This window comes from Polypterus senegalus, chromosome 5 (assembly GCF_016835505.1).
Source record: "Polypterus senegalus isolate Bchr_013 chromosome 5, ASM1683550v1, whole genome shotgun sequence".
NCBI lineage: Eukaryota > Metazoa > Chordata > Cladistia > Polypteriformes > Polypteridae > Polypterus > Polypterus senegalus.
This window is the reverse complement of record NC_053158.1, coordinates 76,790,448-76,811,288: the sequence shown is the minus strand read 5'-3', so window position 1 is coordinate 76,811,288 and position 20,841 is coordinate 76,790,448. Positions and strand designations below refer to the sequence as shown.

Genomic DNA, 20,841 nt, shown 5'->3' with positions numbered 1-20,841 from the left:
GCAAGACGGTCAGGTGACATCATTCCAAATTCTGTTTTTGCAGCTTAAGGATGGCTTCTTTCACCTGCATGGAGATCTCCTTTGACTGCATGTTGTCTGTTCACAGCAAAATCTTCCACATGCAAGCACCACACCTCAAATCAACTCCAGATCTTTTATCTGCTTAACTAATAACATAACGACGGACTTGCCCACACCTGCTCATGAAATAACCTTTGAGTCAATTATCCAATTCCTTTTGAGCCCCTGAAATAAACGGATTGTGTTAAAAAAATGCTTTAGTTGCCTCACATTTTTATAAAATCTTTTTTCTCAACCCACTAAATTAAAGCTGAAAGTCTGCACTTCAACCGCATCTGAGTTGTTTCATTTAAAATTCATTGTGGTAATGTACAGAACTAAAATTAGAAAAATGTTGTCTTTGACCTAATATTTATGGACCTAACTGTGTGTGTGTATGTATATATATATATATATATATATATATATATATATATCTATGTGTGTGTATATATATTTGTGTGTGTTTATGTATGTGTATATAAAATTCTGTCCTTAATTTTGAATATTTTAACATGCAGTATATAATTATGTGACAGTGGTTTTGTATGTGCTTTTTGTTTATACTGTCTTAGATGTAAATCTTGTCACATTTTAAGAGCAATTCCTAACGTATATTGTGTGTTTTATTCTTTTAGAAACAGATGAAGATGATGAAGACTGTATTTTGGTTGAGCAGAAAGCCAGGGGGAAAAAACCAGTGTTTGAATGTTTTTGGAATGGAAGGTTAATACCGTATACAACTGTGGATAAGTGAGTTCATGCATATTATTAATTTTTAAGGATATTTTACAAGAATGTTAAATATGAAAAATGTAATGTAATTTTTTTCTGTAAGATCTACGCACCATCACTTATCATTTGTTTTTCTTTCACAGTTACTTATAACCTAATGTAATTAGATGTAAGTTATTTTAACAATATTTGGTTAAAATCAAATCTGTTATTCTCATCTCAATAAAATCGCAATTCACCTCTACATAAAAGAGGAAATGATGAAATTTTTTTTTTTAAACATTCTGGTCAATAATACATTAAAAACGTAAGTAATTATTCCCCCTTCACTTGGTTGGTGACTGTATTCCTATAATGTGTTTTTGTTTTTTAGCATCTTGATTTCTTACAAGAATGCCATATCTTGTATTCCACAATAAATAATCTAGCACACAGAATCTATTGACATTTGAACTAATGTTCAATGATGCCACAGTCAGATTAACCGTTGTGTAGTAAATAAAGAGTTACATTAGTAATTGGTATAGAAGGTGAAAAGAAATGAGAATTTATAGGGGCTCACCTCCCATCCTTATCTAAATAAGTAACAATAGAGATTTGTTTTTGAAGCTCAACATCTCACCTAACTCTTGCAACTCAGAAAGATGAACTTTAAAAATAAATTCTACTACAGGCAAGAGCACTCTCACCACCCTCAGTTCTTCACAATGAAAGGAAAGGTAACAAATAGTTTTAATACAATGTACACACCATGAAACCCCCACAATGTGAATGTCTGAACATATAAAATTGCAAAGAAATTGATAAATTATTGAGGAATAAGAAAGCATTTTATTGTAAAATGTGTAATAATGTAAAATAAATAATACCTGCTGATAGTGCTGGGCGGTATACCGGTTCATACCGAAAAAGGGCAGAATTATATTTTAAAATATTTGTCTCCCTTTTTTCAATGTTTTTCTCTCTCTCTCTCTCTCTCTCTCTCTCAAAATTTATAGTTGAAATATCATATTCTTTTTGTTCTTAACATCAGCTTTATCATTCATATTGCATACCAGGGATTTTTCCTGCCTTTCATCCAAAACCTGCTGCGGTAGGTTCCAGGTTTCCTGCAATCCTGGATAAACAGGTTTAGATAATATATATATACATGTACTGTTCTTAATCTCAGATGCTGCAGTCTCTGTCATTTTATGCCTGTCCATACTCCTATTACCTGCTCTTGCTCTCCTCATTATGGGTTTACTGATCTTTGTGGTGGGCTATTCAAGTCTCACCACCCCTAACCTTGCCACTTCATGCTTGTTTTTCTATGTTTCCCTCAATAAAGCTAGGTGGGGTCTGCATACTGATTCAAGTCTAAGAGTCCTGTTTTTCCTATGCCCCTGTGATTTTCATGAGAAAATATTTTAAAAATTATAAAATTGTGTAAAATTGTTCATATTCAGTATCTAGTTTTAATTATGCTTGTTTTTATCAGACAAAAGTAAAACCAGATAGTGAACCATGTAGTGTAGTAAGCTTCCACTAACATTAAACTTGTATCCAAATCTGTTAAGTGTACAGTTCTGTCTGATTGTGACACAAAACTAACTCTGTAGGCACTCCATGCCACAATTACTAAAACTAAAACTGAAACTAATATATATAAAAATAAAATAGAAATGTGTAATAAAATCTAAACAAACTAAAAATACACAATGAAGGAAAACTAAAACTAAACTGAATTTCAAAGTAAGTTCAGAAAAAATATAGAAATAAAAACTAATATAAAAAGGCAAAACTATAATAACCTTGGTCCCATGTTCCCAAGATAGGTACAATCTCTGTGTTCAACTTGGATTAACATGGAGGACATCCTCAACATTACTAATGTTCCTTCCACTTTCTCTGGTCATACTCTACATCTCCTACTTTTCCCACCTTACAGGGAATTTACAAATTAGAAATAATACATTTATGTTCCCTAAGATATACTTGCCTTCGGACCAAAAAAAAAAAATCAGTTCAGTGGTATATTTTGTCCAATGCAAAACTTAGCCATAAATATGAGTAAGCTCACATTTTCTGTTGTTTGTGATGAAGGTTTTTACATAATCTTGGTACATTTCTCACTCTGCCAAGTTGTTCTGCTTTGCTGTGTATTGACATTTCTGGCAATGTCAGTGCCACTGAAACATTTGTTTTATTGTTTTATTTAAATGCAATATAAATCACAATATATGGAAATTCATTTTGAGAATTGTCTGAACTGTGTAGAAGTAAAGCATTTATAGTTTTGTAAAACTGTATTTTTACATTTGTTTTGTAACAATGTACTTAATACTTTTTTTAAGCTTTGACTGGTGTGCTCCTCCAAAGAAGGGAAATTTAGTACCTGTAGAGTGCTATTATCGTATTTCTGGTGTGCTTTTTACCAATGACAAATTTCAAGTCAGCACTAACAAACTCACTTTCATGGACCTAGAGCTAAGACTCAAGGAAAAGAATACACTCTTCACACGCTTGATCAAAGGACAGGTACAGTGTTAAATTGTTTTAAATGTACTAGTTCTTTTATTTTTTTATTTTTATAATAGTGCATTTATGCACTCTGTTACTGATTTCATGTCTTGAAAGTTAGGCTAATATCTGGATATCTTTGCACCTTACAGTGGATTGATAGTCTGTCTTGTTTGAATTTTTTTCTCCATTACCAAAGGTTTACTGAGACAATCAAATGTACATGTTGATTTATAATTGGTTCTTAATATACTTTCATATATTTTTATTAGGGCTGTTAAAGAATTAATATGTGATTAATTTCAAAGGTATAAAACATGATTTTTCGTTAATTACATTTAATGCATGCACTGTTTGACAACCCTTGCTATCTAAAACAGTATGGTCATTTCATGTAGTTAGATAAGAAAAAAGTTTTTTTTAGATAAATTAGTGATTGAGAGCTCAGTAATTATCATTTACATATGATGAATTCAGCCTATGTTTAGGATTGAAAATAAACAGCATAAATTTGGATAAGAAAAATAAGGCTTGTGTTTTTAGAAAGAAGGGACAATGTAAAATAAATGAAAAATATTTAAACAATTTTCTGCACCTTTCTACACCTTCCCACATGCTATTTCGGTGCTCTTAAAATGAAATTCCAAATTACTTTTTTGATTTGAGAGGTCTGCTGTGATACAGTTACTTTTCTGTTTGTTGCTTTTTCAGAAAGCATATATAGTTATCTGAATAAGGAAATAAAAAACAAAAGTCTGTGTTACAAATATGTGTTTCTAAAGCTTAAATATAGCTAAACTAAACATTTTAATTAAATTTTGGTCAATTTCAAGGGCTGCATTGACCATGCAGGGTAATCTGGACCAAATGTTTTAATTTTGTCACATATTACACTAATTAATGTACCAGTATTCAAAGTCTGAGCTGAGCCTTCTTGGTGGTTTAGTTCTTGAGTTATGCACTTGTGAAATTTCATGAAGAAAATGAGGCTATATAAAATCCACATCCAATTCCCCTCTGTAAACTGGCTGCATCTTGGAAAGATCTTAGCGTATATGCTCCAATTAAGGCCCCCAGCGCTTAATAGAGACCGGCTGCTGTTACAGACCGGCCATTATTAACAAAAAACTTCAGGATGCAATATTTTTTTTGCGCGTGTCAGTACAGGTAGGTACACAAAAATATTGGCTAATATTAAAAACAGCTTCTTTATTTGATTTTCACATGCTGCATAAGACTGTTAGATAAATGGCGATGTCTTTCTGTACCTTTCGCTGGTATTCGTCGTCCGAATCCGCAATGATGGCTTCATTGTTGTCCAGTTCACTAATGTCTTCCTCTTATTCCAGGTTTGTCCGTATTTTGGTCAACCCGGCATGAAAATGAAGCAGTTTTAGAAATCGGTATATCCGTATTTCTTATATATGCAACGTGCTGACGTGCACATATATTACACACGTCTATAAAGATGCAGACGCTTACAATGTACACTAGTAGGCAATATCAAAGATCCCGCTACTGTTAGAGACCGTCTACTATTTGGCCACGTCCCCTCTGAAGCCCGGCGCTTATTAGAGACCGGTGACAATAAGAGACTCGGCGTTTATTGGAGCATATACAGTACATCAAAAAAAATGTTTGTCTCACAAGTCCGTGGGTCATTGTTTGATTTGAAATGGAATGACCTAGTGGTTTTCATACTTGGAGGCAATGACCCCAGACAAGGGCACCTTTTAAAAGAAAAATAAGTTGAAACTTTAAAAATTGGCTTTACATTGCTAGGGTCATTGTCCTGCTGGAAGGTGAACCTTTATCTCCATGTCAAGTCTCTGCATCTTTCCATCATTTCTGACCAGTTTTCCTGTCCCCTGCTGATGAAAAACATCCTCACAACATGATGCTGCCACCACCACCATGCCTCACTGTGGGAATGGTGTTCTCGGGGTCATGGGAAGTATTGGGTTTGCACAACACACAGCATTTCCCACAATGGCCAAAAGGTTCAGCTTTAATCTGTTCTGACCAGAAAACCTTCCATGTGTATGGGGAGTCTGCCACATGCTGTTGGACAAACTTTTTTTTTTATTTTTATTTTATTGTGTTCTTGAAGGAATGTTTTTATTCTGGTCATTCTTCCATAAATCCCCACTGTTTGGAGTGTACAGCTTAATGTGGTCCTATGGCCAGATACTCCTTTGTCTGCTGTGGATCTTTTGGCTCCTTCAGGGTTATCCTTGGAGTCTTTGTTGCATCTCTGATTAATGCCTTCTTTGCCTGGTCTGTCAGTCTTAGTGGGTGGCCTTCTCTTGTCAGGATTGTACTGGTGTCATATTCTTTCCATTTTCTTATAATGGACTTAACACTAGAATCCCTAAAGCAATGGAAAAACTTGTAATCCTGGGCCACCATAAATTCCTTCATACCTCTCCGTCGGCGTCTTTTGTTTTGCAAATGTGTCGATCACCACAAGCAGCCTGCTATCCCATCCCCCCTACCAACGGAGTGGAGTCCATCACAAAATTCTCAGACCTCCAGTCCCTCAATCTGGCAGTGAAGTGACTGGAATTATATAGGGTAAATAACATATTATTTGGAATACATACATTTCATGTGAATTTCATGTCTACAATAATCTGTGTAAGTGTAGGATGGCAGGAAATGCGATGCAAGAAATGCTGAACGCATACCTAAAGCAGAATCTTTTCTATGTTACACTAATATTGACGTGACGTGTATAATGTGTGAGGACTTTAGTCCAAATATCAAATAAACGTGTGTGGTTTTATTCAAGAATATAACCAAAGAAAAAAAAAAATCATTTGATGTACATGTTGTTGTCAATAAGTTAAAAACCCAAGCTCAAATGTCAGTTGACAGAAAGTTCATACAGGTTCTGGTCATAAAATTAGAATATCATGACAAAGTTGATTTATTTCAGGAATTCCATTTAAAAAGTGAAACTTGTATATTAGATTGATTCATTACACACAGACTGATGTATTTCAAATGTTTATTTATTTTAATTTTGATGATAACTGACAACTAATGAAAGTCCCAAATTCAGTATCTCGGAAAATTAGAATATTGTGAAAAGGTTCAATATTGAAGACACCTGGTGCCACACTCTAATCAGCTAATTAACTCAAAACACCTGCAAAAGCCTTTAAATGGTCTCTCAGTGTAGTTCTGTAGGCTACACAATCATGGGGAAGACTGCTGACTTGACAGTTGCCCAAAAGACGACCATTGACACCTTGCACAAGGAGGGCAAGACACAAAATGTCATTGCTAAAGAGGCTGGCTGTTCACAGGGCTCTGTGTCCAAGAACATTAATAGAGAGGCGAAGGAAAGGACAAGATGTGGTAGAAAAAAGTGTACAAGCAATAGGGATAACCGCACCCTGGAGAGGATTGTGAAACAAAACCCATTCAAAACTGTGGGGGAGATTTACAAAGAGTGGACTGCAGCTGGAGTCAGTGCTTCAAGAACCACCACTCACAGACATATGCAAGACATGGGTTTCAGCTGACACATTCCTTGTGTCAAGCCACTCTTGAAGAAGAGACAGCATCAGAAGCGTCTCGCTTGAGCTAAAGACAAAAAGGAATGCGACAGAAAAAGGGAAAATTTATAATTGTTTAAATTTCAAATAATGTACAAATGATGATGTATAATTTTAACGTAGGGGTGCACCAGTATATGTCATTGTCAGTCATATTTTAAAATATCCCCTTATCTTCATCATATGCCTTTCCTCCAAATAGGAACTGAGTGACCTTCCACCAAAATACAGGCAACAGTAAAATTAATAAACTAGCAAAAGGTTAAAAAAAAGGACATGGTGGTGTTAAGGGGAAGCCGATATAAAATTGCTGTTTGTGCAGGGCAAAACACAAGATTGAAATGCCATGCACAGTACGAGTGACTAGTTGAAAAATTTTTTTCTTAGTATGGCACTGATACAGCAATATAAAATTACATTAACATTTAATGTACATATGTAAACAAATTGGACTTCCTGAATAAATCATATTGCAGACGATATATAATTTTTTTTTTTAAATCTTAATTGCTTGAAAATTGAAAAAAACTACATGGTGGCTAAATCATTAATTCTGGGTTTAAACCCTAGTTACAGTAGTGTGTGAAGTTTGCCTCTATTCATCATTTTCACTTGTGGTTCACCCAGGTTATTTTGTGTCATACCACACCTTGCAATGATACGTGAAAGGTTAATTTAAGTAGTGTGTGTTTTGAGTCGAACATGTCTTCTATTGCACTAATGTTAACCCAGCACTAAATCGGATGATTTTCACTAAAAAAGACCTGAACACTAAATTGGCCTATCACAAAAACCTATCTTTTCAGCCCCTGCTTTTCTGGATATTGTGGTAATTTAGTTGCAGTATTCCTTTAGGTTAGGTATCAAGGTAAGTGTTAACAGAGCAAGTCAAGGCTTGTTTTTACAAGTGACCAAGACGCAACTGGATTATTAGCCTTTACATTAAAGAAAGTGGAATAATAAACTGAGAGAAAGGAATAGGAGAAGTCATCCTTTCCAGTTAAACAAATGGCAAGAGAAGCTGCTTTAATGAATTCAGACCTTTTAATGTTATTCTTTAATAAAAATGGGTACTGTCTGAGCTTGGACCACAAGCTTTATTTAAGTGCCTCCGCTTTTTAGTTGGAAAAATAAAAGATAAAGACTAATTTGAAATTGGTCTATACCGGATCGGTCAAGCCCTGGGTTAAGAGGTGGGAAATTTGTCCGGAGGCAGGAGGAGAGGAGGAAAATAAAGAGAGTGGAACTGAGGGTAGAACTTTGAATGTTGGCAGTATGACTGGTAAGGGGAGAGAGTTAGCAGATATGATGGAGAGAAGGAAGGTTGATATATTGTGCGTGCAAGAGACTAAATGGAAGGAGAGCAAGGCTAAATGGATCGGAGGTGCATTCAAATTGTTCTATCATGGTGTGGATGAGAGGAGAAGTGGCGTAGGGGTTATTCTGAAGGAACAGTATGTCAAGAATGTTTTGGAGGTGAAAAGACCGTCAGACCGAGTAATGATTATGAAGCTAGAAATTGGAGGTGTGATGATGAATATTGTTAGTGCATATGCCCCGCAAGTTGTGTGTGCGATGGAGGAGAAAGAAGAATTTTGGAGTGAGATGGATGAAGTGATGAACAGTGTACCCAAGGGACAGAAAGTGGTGATTGAAGTGGATTTCAATGGACATGTTGGTAAGGGAACAGAGGAGACAAGGAGGTGATGGGTAGGTATGGTGTCAAGGAGAGGAATGAAGGTGGTCAGATGATAGTGGATTTTGCCAAAAGCATGGACATGGCTGTGTTGTATACGTATTTTAAGAAGAGAGAGGAATATAGGGTTACGTACAAGAGTGGAGGAAGATGCACACAGACAGATTACATCCTATGCAGAAGAGTCAATCTGAAGGAGATTGAAGACTGCAAAGTTGTGGCAGGGGAAAGTGTAGTTAAGCAGCATAGGATGATGGTCTGTAGGATGACGTTGGAGATCAAGAAGAGGAAGAGAGTGAGGGCAGAGCCAAGGATCAAATGGTGGAATTTGAAAAAGTAAGACTGCAAGGTTGAATTTAGGGAGAAGGTGAGACAGGCACTGGGTGGTAGTGAAGAGTTACCATGCAGTTGGGAACTACAGTAGAAGTAGTAAGCATAACAGCAAGAAGAGTGCTTGGTGTTACAATACAGGATATGTATGAAGGAAATGTGACAGTGGTAAGGTCTACGGTAGGAGTGACTGATGCATTCAAGGTGGAGGTGGGATTACATCAGGGATTGGCTCTTAGCCCTTATTTGCAGTAATGATGGAGTGATTGACAGACAAGTTTAGTCAAGAGTCCCCGTGGACTATGATGTTTGCTGATGATGATGTGATGTGTAGTGATGGTAGGGAGCAGGTTGAGGAGACCCTGGAGAGGTGGAGATATGCTCTAGAGAGGAGAGGAATGAAGGTTAGTAGGAACAAGACAGAATACATGTGTGTAAATGAGTGGGAGGTCAGTTGAATGGTGAGGATGCAGGGAGTAGAGTTGGTGAAGGTGGATGAGTTTAAATACTTGGGATTAACAGTACAGAGTAATGTGGATTGTGGAAGAGAGATGAAAAGGAGAGTGCAGGCAGGCTGGAATGGGTGGAGAAGAATGTCAGGAGTAATTTGTGTCAGAAGGGTATTAGCAAGAGTGAAAGGGAAGGTCTACAGGACGGTAGTGAGACCAGCTATGTTATATGGGTTGGAGACGGTGGCACTGACTAGAAAGCAGGAGACAGAGCTGGAGGTAGCAGAGTTAAAGATGCTAAGATTTGCACTGCGTGACGAGGATGGATAGGATTAAAAATTAGTACATTAGAGAGTCAGCTCAAGTTGCACTGTTGGGAGATAAGTCAGAGAGGTGAGATTGCTTTGGTTTAGACATGTGCAGAGGAGAGATGCTGAGTATATTGGAGGAAGGATACTAAGGATAGAGCTGGCAGGGAAGAGGAAAAGGGGAAGGCCTAAGAGAAGGTTTATGGATGTGGCGAGAGAGGACATGCAGGTGATGGGTGTAACAGAACAAGATGCAGAGGACTGAAAGATATGGAAGAAGATGATCCGATGTGGCAACCCCTAACTGAAGTAGCTGAAAGAGGCAGAAGTGTCTAGCTGGTAGACTGGAAAAAAAACCAATGTAAATGTATACTTTAACAATAAAAAATAGCTGTAGTGTAATTATTAAAAATGATTAAAACATGATTTTGTGCGTGTATGTGTGTGTGTGTGTATATATATATATATATATATATATATATATATATATATATATATACATATATATATATATATATATATATATACTGTATATATATATATATATAATGTATGTATGTATGTATGTATGTATGTATGTGTAAGCCTTGTTTAAAATATGCACATTACAGAAATAAAATTCTCTAGAGTTTACTATGTCTTTTTGTATAAAAGTGATGAATGGTGGTGTTATCATATATTCCTGTCTTTCATTTCAATTTCAAATCAATAATATCACTAAGAAAGCTTTCTTTTATTTAAAAAAAAAAAAAAAGACAAACAAAACATTCCAGGCTCCACACTTTTACTGATACTCAAATGTTTAAGTAATGTATTGATAACCTGTTACTTAGTGTGATATGCATTGCATTATAAAATTGTATATCATTACACCTTTAGTAAAGAACGTTAATTATTTTGAACGGATTTACACAGTAACTGTGAAAATATTATTTGCATATTTCAATTATATAATATGCTTTTATTGAAATATTTTTATATTGACTAGAAATAAAAATTAAGTAGATTTGGCCATGTCATAGTACAGAGTGCTTTAACTTATGTTATGTGAGGAAATTGTTTCTGTTATGTCTGTAGGGGGGAAAAATCTGTTTATATACAATATATGTATGTAAACTCACACACACAGTTATTTAATTTGTTAATATTTATTTTTCTAACAGGCGCAAAGAATGGTAATTTTTAAAGAGTTTACTCAATGGTTGAAAGAGTGCCATGAGAAATATGATAAGCAAATTAAATTTTGTGGTTTTAAAGGAACAATAAGTAGACCTGAAATTCAGTCCAAAAGGATGCAGAGTCCATGGTCAAAATTTATGTCAATTGAATGGGATGGAAAAGTTTACAAAGCAGGGCAAAAGGTATGTACTGTAAAATCTGTGTATATGTATTTTTGTAAATCTCATTTATATTTCAACTAGCAAAATACCTGTGCTTCACAGTGGAGAAGTAGTGTGTTGAAGAAGTAATGAAAAAGAAAAGGAAACATTTTGAAAATAACGTAACATGATTGTCAATGTAATTGTTTTGTCACTGTTATGAGTGTTGCTGTCATATATTATACAGGTGCCTGCCATAAAATTAGAATATCATGACAAAGATTCATTCATTACACACAGACGGATGTATTTCAAATGTTTATTTCTTTTAATTTTGATGATTATAACTAATGAAAGTTCCAAATTCAGTATCTCGGAAAATTAGAATATCAATTAAGACCAATGCAAAAAAAGGATTTTTAGAAATGTTGGCCAACTGAAAGGTATGAACATGAAAAGTATGAGCATGTACAGCACTCAATATTTAGTTGGGGCTCCTTTGGCCTGGATTACTGCAGCAATGTGGCGTGGCATGGAGTTGATCAGTCTGTGGCACTGCTCAGGTGTTATGAGAGCCCATGTTGCTCTGATAGTGGCCTTCAGCTCTTCTGAATTGTTGGGTCTGGCGTATTGCATCTTCCTCTTCACAATAACCCATAGATTTTCTATGGGGTTAAGGTCAGATGAGTTTACTGGCCAATCAAGAACAGGGATACCATGGACCTTAAACCAGGTACTGGTAGCTTTGGCACTTTGTGCAGGTGCCAGGTCCTGTTGGAAAATGAAATCTGCATCTCCATAAAGTTCGTCAGCAGCAGGAAGCATGAAGTGCTCTAAAACTTCCTGGTAGACGGTTGCGTTGACCTTGGACTTCAGAAAACACAATGGACCAACACCAGCAGATGACGTGGCACCCCAAACTATCACTGACTGTGGAAATTTTACACTGGACCTCAAGCAACCTGGATTCTGTGCCTCTCCTCTCTTCCACCAGACTCTGGGACCTTGATTTCCAAAGGAAATGCAAAATTTACTTTCATCAGAGAACAAAACTCAGCAGCAGTCCAGTCCTTTTTGTCTTTAGCCCAGGCGAGACGCTTCTGACAAGAGTGGCTTGACACAAGGAATGTGACAGCTGAAACCCATGTCTTGCATACGTCTGTGCGTGGTGGTTCATGAAGCACTGACTCCAGCTGCAGTCCACTCTTTGTAAATCTCCCCCACAGTTTTGAATGGGTTTTGTTTCACAATCCTCTCCAGGGTGCGGTTATCCCTATTGCTTGTACACTTTTTTTCTACCACATCTTGTCCTTTCCTTCGCCTCTCTATTAATGTTCTTGGACACAGAGCTCTGTGAAAAGGCAGCCTCTTTAGCAATGACCTTTTGTGTCTTGCCCTCCTTGTGCAAGGTGTCAGTGGTCGTCTTCTGGACAACTGTCAAGTCAGCAGTCTTCCCCATGATTGTGTAGCCTACAGAACTAGACTGAGAGACCATTTAAAGGCTTTTGCAGGTGTTTTGAGTTAATTAGCTGATTAGAGTGTGGCACCAGGTGTCTTCAATATTGAACCTTTTCACAATATTCTAATTTTCAGAGATACTGAATTTGGGACTTTCATTAGTTGTCAGTTATAATCATCAAAATTAAAAGAAATAAACATTTGAAATACATCAGTCTATATGTAATGAATGAATCTAATATACAAGTTTCACTTTTTGAATGGAATTACAGAAATACATCAAACCGGCACCTGTGTGTATATGTATGTATGTATGTTTTGCATGTTTGTCACACAAAATGTTTCTGATCATCAAACACATTTAACCATTAGTCAAATATAACACAATTAAACACAAAATGCAGTTTTTAAATGATGGTTTTTATTATTTAGGGAGAAAAAAAAATCCAAACCTACATGGCCCTGTGTGGAAAAAGTAATTGCCCCCTGAACCTAATAACTGGTTGGGCCATCCTTAGCAGCAATAACTGCAATCAAGCGTTTGCGATAACTTGCAATGAGTCTTTACAGCTCTGGAGGAATTTTGGCCCCCTCATCTTTGCAGAATTGTTGTAATTCAGCTTTATTTGAGGGTTTTCTAGCATGAACCGCCTTTTTAAGGTCATCCATAACATCTCAATTGGATTCAGGTCAGGACTTTGACTAGGCCACTCCAAAGTCTTCATTTTGTTTTTCTTCAGCCATTCAGAGGTGGATTTGCTGGTGTGTTTTGGGTCATTGTCCTGTTGCAGCACCCAAGATCGCTTCAGCTTGAGTTGACGAACAGATGGCCGGACATTCTCCTTCAGGATTTTTTGGTAGACAGTAGAATTCATGGTTCCGTCTATCACAGCAAGCCTTCCAGGTCCTGAAGCAGCAAAACAACCCCAGACCATCACACTACCACCACCATATTTTACTGTTGGTATGTTGTTCTTTTTCTGAAATGCTGTGTTGCTTTTACGCCAGATGTAACGGGACATTTGCCTTCCAAAAAGTTCAACTTTTGTCTCATCAGTCCACAAGGTATTTTCCCAAAAGTCTTGGCAATCATTGAGATGTTTCTTAGCAAAATTGAGACGAGCCCTAATGTTCTTTTGCTTAACAGTGGTTTCGCCTTGGAAATCTGCCATGCAGGCCGTTTTTGCCCAGTCTCTTTCTTATGGTGGAGTCGTGAACACTGACCTTAATTGAGGCAAGTGAGGCCTGCAGTTCTTTAGACGCTGTCCTGGGGTCTTTTGTGACCTCTCGGATGAGTCGCCTCTGCGCCTTGGGGTAATTTTGGTCGGCCGCCACTCCTGGGAAGGTTCACCACTGTTCCATGTTTTTGCCATTTGTGGATAATGGCTCTCACTGTGGTTCGCTGGAGTCCCAAAGCTTTAGAAATGGCTTTATAACCTTTACCAGACTGATAAATCTCAATTAATTCTGTTCTCATTTGTTCCTGAATTTCTTTGTATCTTGGCATGATGTCTAGCTTTTGAGGTGCTTTTGGTCTACTTCTCTGTGTCAGGCAGCTCCTATTTAAGTGATTTCTTGATTGAAACCGGTGTGGCAGTAATTAGGCCTGGGGGTGGTTACGGAAATTGAACTCAGGTGTGATACACCACAGTTAGGTTATTTTTTAACAAGGGGGCAATTACTTTTTCACACAGGGCCATGTAGGTTTGGATTTTTTTTCTCCCTAAATAATAAAAACCATCATTTAAAAACTGCATTTTGTGTTTACTTGTGTTATATTTGACTAATGGTTAAATGTGTTTGATGATCAGAAACATTTTGTGTGACAAACATGCAAAAGAATAAGAAATCAGGAAGGGGGCAAATAGTTTTTCACACCACTGTATATATATACACATACATACATACACACACACCCTTTGGGGTGCGAGTAGCTGTTGCTGGGGGTGCCAGAATCCATCGAGGAAGAAAAATGAAAAGCATTATTTGTACAAAATCTTAATTTAGCTATCCATTCCTAAGTAATTCAATGGGCAGGCTATTTCATATCAGTGCAATACGCTGCTTGTTAAAACCGATGACTCCTGCTCGTACATGCACTTAGTTCGTAATACCCTCTATTTAGTTCTATTTAAATTTTAAATATAAGTAATTTTTATTCATTCGACAGAAATATCTTTGGTAGGAATGCAAGTTAAATTTAGTCATCATTGCATACATTTTTGTTCACTATAGAAATGTAAAGACTAAATTCAACTTACATTCCTACCAAAGATATTTCTGTCGACTGAATAGAACCTACTTATATCCAAATAGAATAGAAAAGATAGAATGAAAAGATATATTTTTTCGATTCTGAACGCGCATTTTAGATCGACTTAACGCGCACTACATCGAGCCCCATGCTATTGTGCTCTGGCCTGCCTGCCTCAATAAGTCACCATCGCTTCGCTCTTACTTTTTTACCATTCAATCATGGGCCTCTCTATAGTTTTGTTCATTTTCGGGTTGTAATGTTCATTAAATTTACGTATCATCTGGTCCATTGGCGGACCGCGCATCTTTCACCTAGGCCTTCAGTACTGCTCCGTCTGAATCAACCCGCCCCTCAATAACTAATTTATGGTTATATAAACCATCTCAATATGCAGAAATACAGTATAAGGAGCCGCTGCATCGCAGATAGATAACTCCTGTAGCCACAATAAATGCCTTTATTGAATAGACAAACCAGGGGTGAACAAGTTCCTTTCTACTGCAGCCATAGCCGCAACACGCATAAAAAACATCAATAGCAGCTCATAAACCTGCAATATTATTTAGGGAAATCGCAACATTTTACTCGCCAAAAATTCGGATTATTTGTAAACAAAATCCATCCTCCTCTCTTTCCTCAAAAACAGTTTAATCACTCCGTCGTACGGATTATCCGTGCGCCTTAGTTCCATCAAAAAGTCCCTTTCTATTCCTATCGAAGCTAATGCTGAAAATTGAACCTGCAGCTTCTATCCAATCAGTGGGTCTGAATATGGTGACGTCGCTGTACGCCTGCCAGAGGGCCGTACTGACACCAACTCAAAATCTGATTGGTTGAAGCAACAGGTTAATCGACATTTATTCTGTGTTAGAGTGCCTGCACAACGGATTGTGAAGTCCTCTCTGCCTGGCAACAAATGATGGCTGAAATGTGATTGTTTAAATGCTTTAAAACGAAAATACATGCCTGGAAGCAGCACAACCATCGAAAAAACTATGAAAGGAAGCGGACAGACTATTTGGAATTATTTAATAAGTATTCATGGACAAAATATAATTAACATCAGTTTGTGATTCAGATATTTCCTCTTACGAATATGCTAAGCACAGTCCTTCACCCGCAAATATTTACCTTACTGTATATGGGCAGGCACTCAATTACGTGGGAGGCGTGATGATGCAAGCCGCAACTCCGTCTCCCACAGCCATCGAGCTGTATTCTGTTACAATATATGGACAAAAAAATAGGTTCCAGTTATGACCATTACGTATAGAATTTCAAAATGAAACCTGCCCAACTTTTGTAAGTAAGCTGTAAGGAATGAGCCTGCCAAATTTCAGCCTTCTACCTACACGGGAAGTTGGAGAAGTGAGTGAGTGAGTGAGTGAGTGAGTGAGTCAGTCAGTCAGTCAGTCAGTCAGTCAGTGCTTTGCCTTTTATTAGTATAGATAAATAGTTAGAGATTCACCTGGGCTGAGTCACCATGGGTTTGCAAAAGAGGGATGAAATATAAGTTAAAAGTGAATCTTGCATTGAATAATGAAAATAACATTATATATATTAAAATGATGTCCTACTGTGGAACAGTTAAGAATTCCTGGAAAATTAGGATGACAAAAAATAAAGCTAGTAGTGTTCAAGATATTTGTTAAAAAAATGGCAATTTTAAAAGTAAAGGGAGGGTAATTAGTTCATTCTGTGTAATAGTGAGACTAGGAATTATTTTTATTTCATGCCTTATTTTTTTTAATTTTCTGAAGATTTTATATTAAGCATGTTTACTCTTTCAGTAAAAAAAGGCTGCTTAATAAGTAAAAGCATCATATGTACTTACAGTGTTATCTAAAGAAGTTAATCTGTTACCAAAACATGTGTTCATGTGTGCTGCTCTGAGGTAGAATTGGTAGGTCTAAATATTTGCATTGATTTTTCAGTCTCTGAAAAATGACCCAGCACAAATAAATTAAAAAGTATCAGAAAATATTAAAAGTGCACTGTACTTTCAGCTGGTTATTCATGAAATTAGTTTTTTAAGCTAAATAATGGTACATGCCTCAATGCTAGAAAGTACTAAAAATCCTTCTAGGAGCATTGACTATTGCATAAATGAATTGATAATCTACCTCTTCCTTCATTTTTTAGACAGTAGTCCTGTCTTCAATTCAGAAGAGCAGTATTATGGGAATGCATTTCCTGTTTATGATGTGCTCTGACTTTTGTGGAAGTATTAATTTCGCAGTATTTTTACAAAAAATACATGTGTTTTGCCCGTTTTGAGCACACAACTTAAAGTGACATGTGGATTATGCAAAACAAGTAACGTGAGATGTGAAAAATATCCTTGGAAAATATAAGAAAAAAATATTGTTTGCTGTGGTCACGATTGACTTCTATTACATCACAAACATTTTCTCTTTGTTCAGTATTAAATCTAAGAACAATATTTTTTTCTTGGTCATCAATTCAACCTTCACAGTGCAGTAACTAACACATTAAAAATATTATCATTTTTGTATACGGTATTCCTTTAATTCTATCAGTTCCATCTTGGTGTGGTACCGTGAGTAAGCACTGCTTCCTCACATCTTAAGTAATGTTTTTGGCCACAATAATCTGCCCAGCATAATTAGCAGATGTTTCCCTAGCCCTAGGGGCACTTTAGACCATTGGACTACTGTAAACCACTCAAAATTAAACTAGTTTTATTCCTTCTTCCTCATGACAATTCCCAAACATTTATACTTTTTTGCTGAATTCGAGATGAAACAAATTCATTAAGGTTCTCTCATCATTAATTACCAGAATTTTTTTTTTTTTGCCCTTAAGTGGACATATAGTTAATTTTAAGTTTGCTCATTACTAATTACCAATCAGTTTTCTTTTTCCATACTTGCTTAATTTTCACATTTATGTACTTTTTCTTTAACAGTAGAATTCCTGCAGCCTACTAAAAAAACTCATAATCCCGTCCCACCTTAAATCCCTTCGCACCTCTCCATCAGCCTCTTTCGTTTTGTAAATGTGTTCTGGGTGTCTCGGGTATAACCCAAAGATGCCGGGTTTGAGACCGGGCACTCCGCATTTTTTTTGAGCTGAGTATTATTATTTCTACAATATAATAAAACATACATTTGATTTGAGCCTGTAACAATGCTTTCACTGGCTAATAGACTACAATGCAATTCTGCTTGACACCATAAGTAAAATGGGACTTCGACCTGTAGCTAAAGTCACTTCAGCATGCAAGCAATTTGTAACACTAGTATTTAGATCTGACAGGGTTGGAGTCTATTAGCCATTGAAAGTGCAATGAAGAAGCTGTCTGTTACGGTACTGCATTTGTCCTGTCTGATGGCAGTCACGGGATCTTTGATTGCTGGTACAACAAATAGTTTTAAAGCAGGCATCAACCACAGCACTGCTCTTGTGCAAAGAATGGAGATAAATGCCTTCAAGTCAGAGGGAGAGGCAAGTTGGTTGTACTTCGTCACTGAGAGAATGAAACTGAATAATGAAAAGCATGCACTTTTACTTTTACAAGTAACCAAAATTTATACTGGGTGTTACAGACTCAAATCAAATGTATGTTTTTATTATGTTGTAGATATAATAATAATAGCAGCTCACTACTCAGAACACGGAGTGCCCGGTCTCGAACCTGGGATCTTCAGGTTTTAGGCAGCAGTTTTTACCTCTGCACCATTCAAGAATATATATATAAACTCCCTGTCGATTGACATTTGCGCTTGAGTATTTAACTCATTGACAGCCACATGTCTATTTGATATTTGGACTAAATTCTTCACACATTAAACACTTCTCATCATTATTAGTATAATATGGAAAATGTTTCTGCTTTAGGTGTGTGTTCAGCATTTCTTGCATTTCCTTTCATCCTACACTTACCCGGATCTTTGTATACAGAGAACACAAATGAAATGCATGTATTCCAAATAACAATATACTGTATTATTTACTCTATACAACCCCTGGCAACTCACCTTACACACTGATAAGGAGCCTTGGCTTGAGCTGGGAGAAAGTTTTTCTCGAGCTGAGTTCCGTCAAGGCAGGGGATTGAACAGCAGGTTGCTCGCTCCTTGTGCTGATTGACACATTTACAAAATGAAAGACGATGATGGAGAGGTGCAAAGGGATTTAAGGTGGGCCGTGATTGAGTTTTTTCATAGGATGCAAAATCTTTTGAAGCCCTGTCCTTAAACGTTGATCTTGATGGAGAGCTTGTGCCGTGATATGCTTAAGATGACCCATGAATTGGATGTGCGGGCTAACTTGGCCATGTAATTGAGCTTCGAGTCCTTCTTATCTCTACTGGTGGCACAGTCTCAGTGTACCTCTGGCCTAGCTGATAGGAAAAGAAACATGCAGACAGCTGCTGATGGTGAAGTACATTGTGCAGCTCGATTGATCTTTTTCATTACACATGCAAGTCACAAGCTACGAAAGCAAAACAAAGCCTTAAACATGATTACATTATGAAAAAAGTGATGACACCCTTGACAGAGTGACCTGGGTTGATGTGTTTCTGGATGGCAATATTACCATGCACTCGCACTATGAAATACTATACAAGCCGTATGCATTTCAACACAATAGAACCTGATGCACACCAACATGCAACAAAGAAAAACCAAGACCTGCAACTAATGCTTGGTCTTAAGCCAAATGCAGGAAGCATTTCAGTGACTAAACAATGAGAAAGTGTAAGATAACCAGATATTGCCAAAGCAGGACACTACAGCAACCTCAGCGTAGTGACCTGTGGTGCTATGTTTTGTGAAAGGCGCATGAATCATCTTTCTTTGAGGACCAGAGGTCTGAGTTTTACCAGTATATGTTATTGTTGTTAAGAATACAAATTTCCATTTAACCAGAGTTAAATGTATTGTGTATAAGAGAAAAATTAATAATCTTTCATTGTGAAATATTTAAGTTTGGAGAATTGTATTCCTGTGCTGCTTATTAGAGATTAATAATGTTAATTTAAAATCACAATTTTATTGATTTTCTTTTGAATGTTGTAGAGTCCTATTTAAGCCACAGTATATTTTTAGACTGTAAAAAGCATATATATTACTGCACTTGCTAATGCACATGTGTAACCTCTGTCACTGTAACTGTCATTGTCTTCAAAGGTAAAAAGCATGAAAACATCCCCACTTGTTTTTGGAAGCATTTCTCATTTTCTTCTTCATGGTGACTATGATGGTGATGTATATGCTACAGGTGGAGAAGTTAAGATTATTGTGGTAAGAGTTTTTTTGCAGTTATTTAAAATTTTTTAATAATTTGTTTTCTGAGATTTAAGCAGTTATTTACTGTAAATGGTAATGGTAGTTATTTTTCCTTAATATACAATAGGAACATTTCATTTTGTTGTAAGCTATCTTCCATTAAATAATAGCTTGGGAAAAACATTTATTTTGCATTTATTTATGTATTTGTAAGCAAATTATTTTAATAAAATTCTTTACATTATTTATTCTCCGCTGTATTGCCAACTCATTTCTTTGAATGTACTTGTATCAGTTAATGGAATCATCTTTACATCACTAGAATTTTATATGAAATAGAGTAGAGTACATTGCATTTGTATTCTTCTTTTACCCATTTACAATATTGAAAGCACAAGTGTTACTGTTTGCTTTTAAAGAAAACATTTATAGCTTAACATTAAGCTCAGTTCCGATAATATCAGAATGTCCATCTATACAATGGACCATTCCACCTCCATCATCAAAAGTTGCTTCGCTGAACAGTTTTTATGTGAAAAAAAGAAAAAGCATAATAAAATCAGTATGACAAAACAAGTAAAAGGAAAATATGAAGAACTGACATATTCATAATTTTAACAGTTGTTAAAAGGAGAGTTATAAGTCACTGTCGTTTTTAATATAAAATTAAAAAGAAGAGTATGGAATAAAGTAGAATTGTTCACATTAACATTAGTGGGCTGATTTCTTGACATATTCTAATAGAGAAAAGTATAGAACTTTTCATTTAGTTCTCTGAACAAACTGTCTGGTGATGTATACTTTTAACTGTATATATACATTCCACATCATCAAAGTGAATACGCTTGAAGGAACTGCCATATATAAAAAGGTGACAGTCTACTGGTTTCTACTTCGCGGATTTTCATC

The 20,841-nt window shown here is 36.4% G+C and overlaps 1 protein-coding gene across 1 annotated transcript in view; it reads left to right on the top strand.

Moving 5' to 3' along the window:
- smchd1 (structural maintenance of chromosomes flexible hinge domain containing 1) overlaps positions 1-20,841 on the top strand; it is a 459,542-nt gene that overhangs the window by 129,861 nt on the left and 308,840 nt on the right. The window contains exons 11-14 of the mRNA XM_039754843.1: positions 699-813; positions 3,132-3,315; positions 10,807-11,004; positions 19,834-19,947. Of these exons, the coding sequence (XP_039610777.1) occupies positions 699-813; positions 3,132-3,315; positions 10,807-11,004; positions 19,834-19,947 (611 nt within the window). The remainder of the gene's footprint in view (positions 1-698; positions 814-3,131; positions 3,316-10,806; positions 11,005-19,833; positions 19,948-20,841) is intronic.